Source organism: Schistocerca gregaria, chromosome 3, assembly GCF_023897955.1.
Source record: "Schistocerca gregaria isolate iqSchGreg1 chromosome 3, iqSchGreg1.2, whole genome shotgun sequence".
Lineage (NCBI taxonomy): Eukaryota > Metazoa > Arthropoda > Insecta > Orthoptera > Acrididae > Schistocerca > Schistocerca gregaria.
This window is the reverse complement of record NC_064922.1, coordinates 664,549,112-664,561,865: the sequence shown is the minus strand read 5'-3', so window position 1 is coordinate 664,561,865 and position 12,754 is coordinate 664,549,112. Positions and strand designations below refer to the sequence as shown.

The 12,754-nt window shown below is 38.0% G+C and overlaps 1 protein-coding gene across 3 annotated transcripts in view; it reads left to right on the top strand.

The window, feature by feature from the left end:
- Nucleotides 1-12,754, top strand: part of LOC126356325 (calmodulin-binding transcription activator 1) — a 1,852,577-nt gene that overhangs the window by 1,517,037 nt on the left and 322,786 nt on the right. For 2 of the 3 annotated variants that reach the window (XM_050007299.1, XM_050007300.1), the window contains exon 9: nucleotides 3,533-3,677. In XM_050007299.1, coding sequence (XP_049863256.1) covers nucleotides 3,533-3,677 — 145 coding nt within the window. Of the gene's footprint in view, nucleotides 1-3,532; nucleotides 3,717-12,754 lie in introns of all 3 variants that reach the window. The other variant, XM_050007298.1, reaches the window with a different exon arrangement.

The window sequence follows — 12,754 nt, the reverse complement described above, 5'->3', positions numbered from 1 at the left end:
CAGTTCTGGTCAGTAAGGGGGGGGGGGGTCACAATTTGTTACTGTATCTCTCCCCCGCCCCCCCTCCTTCCTCAGAAATATAACTTACCACCCCCCACCATTAATGTACCACAAATGCCAATCATTTTATAGTGATAGTGATAATTACTTGCTTGGGTCAAAAATTACAATTCAAAGAAATGCAGCACTTGAAAATCATTTTTAGCGTAATGGTGCTGTGAAGCGGTAATCGACACTGAAAACAGTACTGGTCAGGATGGCCATTTTGCCCAAAAACTGCACATTTGGAATCTGTGGGTTGGGATCTTGCAGTACCACAGTGAGTGTAGAGCCAAAAGTGTTCACTCAGTATTAAACATGGCTTTTGCATAAGAAGTCTGTGTTGGCATCCAGGAACTGGATGATGGATGTGGTTACTGGGGCATTGACATACCACCTCAGCATAACACAGTTGGTGCGTACATGACCTTGCTGATGCACGACTAGAGACAGCTTGGCAACTTGTGAACTTACGCCTGGCATCGCATAGACTGCAGGCAGCTCCAGACGTGCGAGCAGCACACGTCAAACACAGGAGTCTAAGAGCTCAGAGAAAGCCAGAGTGTCAGACAGTGACATTCAGGGAGGAACCTAGTCTTGTTGATTCCAATTCCAGACCCAGAACCGTCAGGTCTGTTGCCTGGCTGATTGTAGACTAGCAGCTTTGTCTAACTGATGATGCTGCCAAGTGAAGCTTAGGTGATTCCAGCCACACATTTGATCAACCGTTGGCATGGAGACTGTCACAGTACTGGCGGGAGTCGGAGGCCTGAGAACAAGTGCTGCTAATCTCTGAGCAGGTGATATTTATACTCCTCGGACCCTGGTGTGTTGTGAGAGAAGCCCACTTTCCATCGAATAGATAGCTGCAGAAGCTCAGCTGTGTGCCACTGCATGAAGCAACGCAACACACCATTGTGATAGACTACTGTGCTGAAGAATGTTAAGCAGAGAATTATTTTAGCACCCAGATGCAGGATTTCGTTGGTGGCAGGCCTGCAACCTCTCTGCTGGTTGGAAAGTCTTGTTTGTGGCCGATGCCACAACATTCAGGATATTTAAGAATTGCGTGTTTTGTGAAGTAGTCTTGTGAAGTAGTATGATAACAACTGTATTATAATTTAGACAATATAAAATCAAAATGGCACCCACCATTATCCAAATTTCACTTAGTCCTGTCATTCTGAACACAAGTCTGCAGACTATGTATATGTGAGTCTGTAAATGAGAGCAATGCTGTTTTTTTTTTAGTCATTTCCACCTGTGCTCAGGCAGACAGTTTTTTTCTGTTATATTTTCCTTATTGGAGGGTCTTCCTTTTCCCTCTTGCCTTACGTAGCTTCCTGTGGGTTGCTGGTTCTACCTGTGAACTCAAGAGCCATGTCAAATTTGTTGTTGATGTTAAGTATGGTAAGCTGACCGGAATGTTCTCTGCTGCTGCTCCTGCTGCAAGCCTGTTCATGTGGATGATACATAAGTAACTGAAAAGTGCCCTCTTTTAAACATAGCATGTAATTACTGGAGTTACTTACCATTTTCAATACCTAGTTTTCATGCTGCTTTGTAACGTGAAAGTTAGCTGAGATCCATATATATAGAAATATAAACACTTGTACTGAATTTTTTTATTTTGGGTGAGGGTCATGATCCCCCATGAAATCCCTTCCTCTCCCCAGCCCCCACCCAAAAAACCCGTAACCCTTAGATCTATGCCTGAGTGGGTCTCATTTTATTTCTGAAAGTGTGTTAATATTAAAGATTGAATTGTACAGTGTGGCCTCCTTTTTGAGTTTTATGGCTTGAAAACATATTCTCCTTTACTGTGTCAAGAATCCTGTGATTACAGTGCAGCTGCAGTATCTGAAGAACGATATTTCATATCTAATCAACAGTTTATGCTACAAGAAAAGCACACTCCCATGTCAAAAGTGCAGTTGATTATGCACACTGTTTTTCACATCTATTTCCACTTTGCTCTCACATGGTACTGGAAGGTTTTATTACATCAAATGAAATTTAGAAAATATTATGTTGCTACACCCATCAAATGATTATGTTACTGTTTATGCCACCCATTGGATTTCACTGTAATCAGTGGTCTTAATGACCCATGCTATTCTCTCCTATCTGATTTAGTTATAATAGTGGTGTACATTTGTATGAAAGCTGCAGTTAATTAACATAACATGAAATGTATTTGTAAACACAAAGGAATGGAAAAAACAAACCATGTACAGTTTTGTGTTATTTTTAGTATGTGAGATTTACAAATTTAATCAAAGTATGTAGCTGTTGTTTCCAGGGAAGAAATTTGCCGCCACTCTGCCAGAAGGGTACTCTAAATAGGATCTCTGATAGGGAACAATTCTGTTCTCAGCATGCGTTTTTTGAAACTTTTAAGTGAGACAGTATAACATTTTTCAGTCTAAATTGGATGAGTGTTATATAGAATGTTGGTTCTGATTTTTAAGACTGAGTTGTATGTATTTACATTCCTGTGCTATTATTTTATCCCTGTAATAAAGATAATAGAAGAACACATATAATCTAAAATACATTTATATTTTTATTTATTTATTTTATCAGAAATGGCTGTTTATTATATTTACAAAACATGCTACAAGTTTATAAGTCCATTGCATTACCCACATGCTGCTCTCTTGATACTGGCAAATTATTTTCATAATTATTCTTATAACACATTGTATTTAATATCATTTGCTTACAGTAATCTTCCAGGAAATAATAATAATGGAAGCATTCACTTTTTTCTTGATGACAGTTCTCCTTCTCATTTTCCAAAGAGTCAAAATGGCACTTAAATGAAATAATTTTGTTGTGCATCTAATAATTGATCAGTGCCTTTAAGTGAATTGAAAATGATCAATCTTTAGTTTGTAGGGAAAGAACTAGACAGACATACAGACAAGAAATTTCCACTCTAATGTTATAAGGGCAGAGTCCCTGCATTAACCGGAAAATGATAATGGGAAACAATGGAAAAAATATTCCAAGGATGTCTGATTTGGGATTATGGTCTGTGTCATCTTCCAGGGGCAAAACATGACTCATGTGCACAATAGTTATTCTGTATGAAAATATCCATTTTATTTAAAACAGAATGCTTCAGACTTCATTCTCTTATTTATTCAAAAATTTCTTAACTGTGCATGGGTAGTGTGCAAACTGGCTAATATGCATTTGAATCAATGGAAGCTTGCTGTAAATGGTAAACTGTGGAGAAGGCTTCCTTGTTGTTGAGCAGGTTTCCTAGCTACACATCATAATCTCCTAGCAAGTTGACAGCAGGTGAACTTTCTTCTCCACCAGCATAAACCCTTCACCAGTGACCATTGTTTCATCTTTTGTGTGTTGTTGTATTTGGATAGGATCACTTCTGTTATTTAATTAGAAGTGAGTTTAGTTTTATCACAATTTGGTACATGTTTCATTCTGTGTCTTTTCACCTCACATATGTTGTATTTGTTTCCAGAATCCTGATATAGTACTGGTGCATTACCTAAACGTGCCCTATCCTGATGACAACAAGCTGGCAGTGATAACTCCAAGCCTTGCATTATGGGGAGACAAGAAGGAGTGGACCAAGGAGGAACTGGTATCACAACTGAAGCCCATGTGTGAGTCGCCAGCCCCCTCATGCTACTCCAGTGTCCAGGGTGAAGTGGAACAGATCTGTGTTGTTGCCTGCTGCATGAAATTCTATAGTGTTTTCTCTCTTGTTTCTGCTTGTGCATGTGCATTCAGTGACATTTCGCAAAAAATCTAAAATTGAAAGTCCCGATGAATTTATAGACAAACATTTGCCACTAAGAAGCTTTTCCAATGAAAGTCAGTTTTTATGTACCTCTTGGGTATATGACTGTGAAAATCATTTCTGAGCTTGTATTTCTAACAGGAGGACATACGTGACAAAAGGCCTCAAGCCAACCAGAATACTGGACTAAGGAGGACAGTCAAAGTAGAGGCGGCTCTCATCTCCATGTACACATACAATCAAATTGAATCCAAGGCAATGAATGACCTTAATAAACATACATGTTATGAGTTTCTCTAGTAGAAGGGATCTGAATATATTATTTCATGGTTACTTTCCTTGTAAGTCTATGCCTTTTCCCTTCCCGTAGAACTATCATGGAATTACCTATTATGTATGACATCCATGTGCAATAGACCCTGTTCTGCAAACTTCCATGTGAAGGAGTAGAGCACCTTGTGTAGGTGAGAAGCTCAGATTCCTCTCAATCAGTAACTCATATTTGGTGTACTTTTTCTACATCTATGGTAGTTCTTGAGAATAGACATCACAAAGAGATGGAAAAGATAGCAGGCGACTTTAATTGAGTAATTCAGTATTTATTTACAATTGGTTTTCATCAATGATGCAGTGAAAGATGGAAATATCTTGAGATGTTCGAGCTTCTTCCTGTATTAAGGGGGAGAAAGTCAGTATCAGAGAGAGGGAGGGAGAGTTTTAGCATTCATTAACAAAAGTTACATACGTTATTTTTCTCAGCATTTGTTCTAGTGAATGTGCAGTTGATTTTTTTGTGGGTGAAACTGAAAATAAGTAAGAAAGAATTCTTGAGCGTGCTTTCAACAAGTTATTTTATGATAATTTTCTTATTTCATTTAGTTTCTTGTGGTACTTCAGACTGGCCACACATTGTGTGTAGTTTGTGCTGAAGCTCTCGTCAATGGTATAGACGCCAGCACCTGTAAATGTATGTATATACCAGGTTATTTCAGGGTGATCTTACAGACTTTCAGTGATGATGGAGAATGGTAACTGTATCAGTTTGAGGAAAGGGTCCTTGTACCAGAAATGGACGAGATGAAAGTTATAAGCAAAAACCATTCTGATACCTCTGACAGAGGAATACATTTCTCGATATTCTTGTCGCAAGGACATAGGGTATGCAACTTTCAGAGGTGGTAGTGTGGACAAAGAAAAGGAAAAAAAGTAGTAAACATGGGCTCTAAAATGCACACCTAAGTGAGCACTTATTCATCTTTTTTTAGTGTGAAACACATCACCTGTACCGAACAAGTGGACACAGCTCTTACGGTATGCATTTTAGAGTCCATGTTTACAGACAGTTTTTCTTGTTTTGGTTCTTACTACCACCTCTGAAAGTTGCCTGTCTTGCAATGTTCACAGCAACAGTACTCTTACATGTATTCCAGTGTTGGAGGTATCGGTGTGGCATTCGCTTATAATTTTCAGCGCATTTATTTCTGTTACAGGGACCATTACCTCAAATTGATTCATTTAACTTTCTCCAACAAGTTTGAAAAGTGTGTGTGTCCAACTCACACCATCCACCTATCTTATTCATTTTTAGGAAATATTTGTACAGTGTGCACATTTTATGTGTGTTCACATTGTGAGCAATTTGTGTATCTGATTTGGAAGTTGCAGTGACAGTGGACTATGAACGTATATTTCAAATGCTACATCTCAAGCTTTTGTATCAGTTTAATCTGTTTAATAGAAATTTACCATGGGAGAACTTTTTCACTTTTTGCTTCTGTATATAGCTCTTTCCTCATTTTCTGTATTTACTCCAGTCTCCCCCCCCCCCCCCCAAAAAAAAAAAAAAAAAAAAGAACCATTGACCTTGCCGTTGGTGGGGTGGCTTGCATGTCTCAATGATACAGATAGCCATACCGTAGGTCAAACCACAACGGAGGGGTATCTGTTGAGAGGCCAGACAAACATGTGGTTCCTGAAGAGGAGCAGCAGCCTTTTCAGTAGTTGCAGGGGCAACAGTCTGGATGATTGACTGATCTGGCCTTGTAACACTAACCAAAACAGCCTTGCTGTGCTGGTACTGCGAATGGCTGAAAGCAATGGGAAACTACAACCATAATTTTTTCCAAGGGCATGCAGCTTTACTGTATGGTTAAATGATGATGGCGTCCTCTTGGGTAAAATATTCCGGAGGTAAAATAGTCCCCCATTCAGATCTCCGGGTGGGGACTACTCAGGAGGATGTCGTTATCAGGAGAAAGAAAACTGGTGTTCTACGTATCAGAGTGTGGAATGTCAGATCCCTTAATCGAATAGGTAGGTTAGAAAATTTAAAAAGGGAAATGGATAGGTTAAAATTAGATATAGTAGGAATTAGTGAAGTTCACTGGCAGGAGGAACAAAACTTTTGGTCAAGCGAATACAGGGTTATAAATACAAAATCAAATAGGGGTAATGCAGGAGTAGCTTTAATAATGGATAAAAAAAAATAGGAGTGCGGGTAAGCTACTACAAACAGCATAGTGAACACATTATTGTGGCCAAGATAGACACGAAGCCCATGCCTACTACAGTAGTACAAGTTTATATGCCAACTATCTCTGCAGATGACGAACAAAATGAAGAAATGTATGATGGAATAAACGAAATTATTCAGGTAGTGAAGGGAGACGAAAATTTAATAGTCGTGGGTGACTGGAAATCGGTAGTAGCAAAAGGGAGAGAAGGAAACTTAGTAGGTGAATATGCATTGGGGGTAAGAAATGAAAGAGGAAGCCACCTGGTAGAATTTTGCACAGAGCACAACTTAATCTTAGCTAATGCTTGGTTCAAGAATCATAAAAGAAGGTTGAATTCATGGAAGAAGCCTGGAGGTACGGACAGGTTTCAGATAGATTATATAATGGTAAGACAGAGATTTAGGAACCAGGTTTTAAATTGTAAGACATTTCCAGGGGCAGATGTGGACTCTGACCACAATCTGTTGGTTATGAACTGTAGATTACAACTGAAGAAACTGCAAACAGGTGAGAATTTAAGGAGATGGTACCTGGATAAACTGACTAAACCAGTGGTTGTACAGAGTTTTAGGGAGAGCATAAGGGAACAATTGACAGGAATGTAGGAAAGAAATACAGTAGAAGAAGAATGGGTAGCTTTGCGAGATGAAGTAGTTAAGGCAGCAGATGATCAAGTCGGTAAAAAGACAAGGGCTAGTAGAAATCCTTGGGTAACAGAAGAAATATTGAATTCAGTTGATGAAAGGAGAAAACATAAAAATGCAGTAAATGAAGTAGACATAAAGGAATACAAACGTCTCAAAGATGAGATCGACAGGGAGTGCAAAATGGCTAAGCAGGGATGGCTAGAGGACAAATGTAAGGATGCAGTGGCTTATCTCACTAGGGGTAAGATAGATACTGCTTACAGGAAAATTAAAGAGACCTTTGGAGATAAGAGAACCACTTGTATGAATATCAAGAGCTCAGATGGAAACCTAGTTCTAAGCAAAGAAGGGAAAGCAGAAAGGTGGAAGGTGTATATAGAGAGTCTATACAAGGGCGATGTACTTGAGGACAATATTATGGAAATGGAAGGGGATGAAGATGAAATGGGAGATACAATACTGCATGAAGACTTTCTCCCCGATGTTATTCAATCTGTATATTGAGCAAGCAGTGAAGAAAACAAAAGAAGAATTTGGAGTAAGTATTAAAATCCATGGAGAAGAAATAAAAACTTTGAGGTTCACCGATGACATTGTAATTCTGTCAGAGAGCAGAGGACTTAGAAGAGTAGTTGAATGGAATGGATAGTGTCTTGAAATAAGAATATAAGATGAACATCAACAAAAGCAAAATGAGGATAATGGAATGTAGTCGAATTAAGTTGGGTGATGCTGAAGGAATTAGATTAGGAAATGAGACACTTAAAGTTGTAAAGGAGTTTTGCTATTTGGGGAGCAAAATAACTGATGATGGTCGAAGTAGAGAGGATGTAAAATGTTGACTGGCAATGGCAAGGAAAGTGTTTCTTAAGAAGAGAAATTTGTTAACATCTGGTATAGATTTAAGTTTCAGGAAGTCGTTTCTGAAAGTTGTTGTATGGAGTGTAGCCATGTATGGAAGTGAAACATGCACAATAACTAGTCTGGACAAAAAGAGAATAGAAGCTTTCAAAATGTGGTGCTACAGAAGAATGCTGAAGATTAGATGGGTAGATCACATAACTAATGAGGAGGTATTGAATAGGATTGGGGAGAAGAAAAGTATGTGGCACAACTTGACTAGAAGAAGAGATTGGTTGGTAGGACATGTTCTCAGGCATCAAGGCATCACCAATTTAGTATTGGAGGGCAGTGTGGAGGGTAAAAATCATAGAGGGAGACCAAGAGATGAATACACTAAACAGATTCAGAAAGATGTAGGTTGCAGTAGGTACTGGGAAATGAAGAAGGTTGCACAGGAAAGAGTAGCATGGAGAGCTGCATCAAACCAGTCTCAGGACTGAAGACCACAACAACAAAAACAACAACAACATCAACTCCAGTCTACTGCATTGACACTACCATTTCATTGAACAGAGAATATGATTTCATCTGTACTATGTTATATGAAAACTGAGAGCCCTGTTTAATATTTGCACTCATAAGTTGAGTACATTCCTCCTCGTGATTGAATGGTTGTCACTTATTCAGTCAGTGTATAATAATAAATTACATGGCATGTTTACTATTGAAGAAGTAGAAGAAAACATTATTTTCCTCCCCTGTGCTTTTACTGAAGCATGCTTTTTTAATTTTTTTTAACTGTTTGCATGCTCAAAAACTAAATTTTATGCCCTTGTCCAGTATCTTTGTATGTTTCAGTGTTTTTGCTGGTATGTGTTGTTGTCTTTGGAACTGTTTAAACATCATTTTCTTTCTCCCTTTGCAATTGATTTCACATCATGTAGTCAAAGATTAAAGTTTCATTTACATATGCATGTTGATTAAGTGCTGTTTTTTTTTTTTTTTAACACATCCATAGCTGCATTGCAAAGCACAAAACCCATTGTAGTTTTTGATCTTAATGAGCAAAATGTATTGCTGCATAGTTTTGTGTTATGTATTATACTCTGTTGCCTGTTATGTTGCAAAAAAACTAATGCACTGTAATTATGACATGGTGCTGAAATTATTACTATTGTAAAAAAAAATTAATTTTATTCTTGTCAGTGTTGGTATTAGAGAAAACAGTTGAAAATCTTTTCATCAAACAGACATTTCTTTCTCAATTACATATTTCAGTTCTCTTATAAGTATGTTATATATTTTTGCATTTAAAATCCAAATGAAGCTTTAACATTTACTGTGTGTAGGGTGGTACTAATTACATTTCCATTACTTGAGAGGATCCTCATGAAAAATGAGTGTTCATAGGAAAATGATACTGTGTGGAAACATTTTTAAGGACAGATTTGATACGCAAATTGGGATGGAAGTCATTACAGCAAAGAGGTTTTTCGTCGCGGCGAGATCTTTTTACGAAATTTCAGTCATCAACTTTCTCTTCCGAATGCGAAAATATTTTGTTGAGCCAAACCTACATAGGTAGGAATGATCATCAAAATAAAATACGAGAAATCAGAGCTCGAACAGAAAGATTTAGGTGTTCGTTTGTCCTGCGCGCTGTTAGGGAGTGGAATGGTAGAGAGATAGTATGATTGTGGTTCGATGAACCCTCTGCCAAGCACTTAAATGTGAATTGCAGAGTAGTCATGTAGATGTAGATGTAGATGTAGACAGGCAGAAAAGACATAATGATTAAACCATGAAAGAAACACATTTTAATTTCCACTTGAGAGGATAACATTGTTAATTGCATACTGTGTTTGCATTCCGGGTTAGAAAAATTGCTCAATGTGATGGCTATCTGCATCCATGTCAGCCTGGAACCACACTAGAGATTGCTTTGCTGCTGCCCAAAACATCTCAGGTAGGATGTTGGCTACCTCTGTCACTTTGGTCATTTCAGCCTCCAATGTGTGTTAATGTCCTGTTGATAAACCATGTCCTTCAGGTAACCCCATAGCCAGAAATTACATAGATTCAAATCTGATGAACTGAGTTGCCATACAGTTTTGACTGTTCAGCCAATGATTTGGTTTTCTCCAAATACATTGCAAAGTAATTGAGTGACCTCGTTAGCAATGTGAGGTGGAGCTCCATCATACATAAAAACAGAGAATAAAGTGTGCTTTATCACTCAACAACATTTTCCTTGGCTACATGCCATCAACTTCAGCCATTGCAAGAAACATAAGAGCAAATTCTGCTTGAATGTCTGTGTCATGTGGCAAAAGTTTGTGAGTAATGTGAAGTACGTACAGATATGATTTCACAAATCTTCACAGAATTTTTCAGACAGTGGACAATGGAATGTTCAACTTTCGTGACACAACTCGTGCACTGCAAGATGATTTTGTGGTGCAGTTGGGCAGCAGCCTCTTCCAGGAGCAGTTCTCAAATTGCTAGTTAATTCAAACTTCCAGATCTTGTTCATCAACCCTAGAATGGAAAGAGGACTCCTCCATATTGCTTTAGGGCATTGATACTTGGGAAGAACAGCAGCACTTATGCTGTTGTTCTTTTAAAACAGTGTTATGAATAAAGCCTGTCTCACCTTGTGCAGCCCCATATTGACAGTCTGCAGCTGTAATGCATACTGACGCCTCTGATTAAACACTACATTGCCTACAAGTACCAGCACCTAATTGGCAAGTCATGACATCAACACTTCTAATAATGCAAGTCTTGCTGCAGTGTACAGTCTGCACATCATTCCTAAAAATTTGGGCACCAATAAAGTAATAGTTTTTCGAGTCAGTAACTGTGTTGTCAATTTTTCTCCTCACATAATATTTCAACAACTTCCCTATTTGTCTTTTCGGGTGCCAAGTGAAGGTTAGTTGCTTATTGTTTGGACTCTGACCAAACTGGGAATGGTACACACCGTGCATCATGCACTGCCCTATTGACTGTTTCTCTGTGCTTTTATGTTGTAAAACAACCACCAGACATTAAAAACGAACAGTAAGGCTGTGTCAAAATGCAAAAAAAGGGTAAAAGTAAGGAAAATGATGAGGGATGGACATTTGACAACAAAAGTCTTTATAGTCAGTTACCTATGAACAGAAAGAGAGCATTGATATGTTTTCCATCACTGTTTAAGAAAACTGAGTGCGTGATGTATGCTTTACTTAAACTAAAGCTTCTGTTCTTGTTGATTACATTATCTGCCACTCTAGTCCTTACTGTCTTCTTTATTAAACTGTCCCAGAAACTCGTCACCCAGAACATGGTGTTGTTATCTTTATATTTCATTTCATGCTCACAGGTGAGGTAGTGTTCAGTGGCTAATAGTCAGAAAATAAAATTTCACCAGTAATGCAAGAAACAGAAATAACAGAGGTATTCAGGTAAATTGTCTAGCATTTGCTAATTATTTTAATATCTACAATTACGTCTACATCTACATAGATACCATATGGTGTGTGGTGGAGGGTACCCTGTATTACTACTAGTCATTTCCTCACCAGTTCCACTTGCAAGTAGAGCAAGGGGAAAATACTGTCTATATGCCTCCATATGAGCCCTAATTTCTCTTCTCTTATCTTTGTGGTCCTTATGCAGAATGTATGTTGTTTAGAGTAGTGTTGTTTTGCAGTCAGTTTCAGATGCCTGTTCTACTTAGTTATTCTGTAAGCCACACCTAAATGTTTGGTGGTGGGTTTATAGAACCACTTTCAGAATACTTCCCAGCTATTCCACTTTCAGTTAGCACATGGGAAGAATTAAACCTAAACCTCTGTGTGTGAACTCTGATTTCTCTTATTTTAATAAGATGGTAATCTTTCCCTATGTAGTTGTGACTCAACAAAATATTTTGGCTTTCAGAGGAAAAAGTTAGTGACTAAAAGTTTTTTGTGACAAGATCTTGCCACTGCAAAAAATTCCTTCATTTTTAGTGATTGCCACCCCAGTTTGAGGAGCCCATACCATACAGTAATACTCCAGAACGGGATGGCCAAGCATGTTGTAGGCAGTCTCTTCAGTGAATTTTGTGTCTTTCAAATGCTCTGCCAGTAAAACATACTCTTTGCTTCTCCTTCTCCACAACATTTTCATTGTGGTGGTTCTAATGGAAGTTGTTCATAACTGTAATGCCCACATATATGATTGAATTGATAACCTTTAAATTTGTGTGATTGGTTGTGTAATTGAAATTTAACAGATTTTTTTAGTATTCTTGTGGAGGACCCTACACGTTTTGTTGTTTTGGATAAATTGCCACTTTTTGCACCATGCACGTCTCTTGTCTAAATCATCACTTTGATCTTCTGATGACTTTGTTAGAAAGTGAATGACAGCATCTGCAAACAACCGAATATGGCTGCTCAGATTGTCTTCAAAACCATTTATATAGAGTAATGAGAGCAGAGGGTCTGTAAAACATATTTGTGGAACTCCAAATACCATTTTGGTTACACGTTAGATGACCTCTCGTCATGTACTAACCGCTTTGAGTCTTCTGACAGATGATCGTAAATGCATTCATAGGCATGCAATTTAATTAAAAGCCATTTGTGAAGAATGATGTGAAAAGCCTTCTGGAAAGCAAAAAATGTTGAATCAACTTGATATTTCCTGTTGATAGTACTTATTACTTCATGTAAATAAAGAGTCACTTGTGTTTTGAAAGAATAATATTTTCTGGCTCTATGCTGGTTGTCTATCAATAGATTATTTGCTATGAAGTATTTCATAGTATTGTAATTTAGCAAATATTCCAAAATCCTAATACAGATTGAGATCAGTGATATGGGTCTATAATTCAGCAGAAAACTCCTATTTCCTTTCTTGTGTATTGTTGGACTATACAAAATCCCCACTCCTAGGTACAC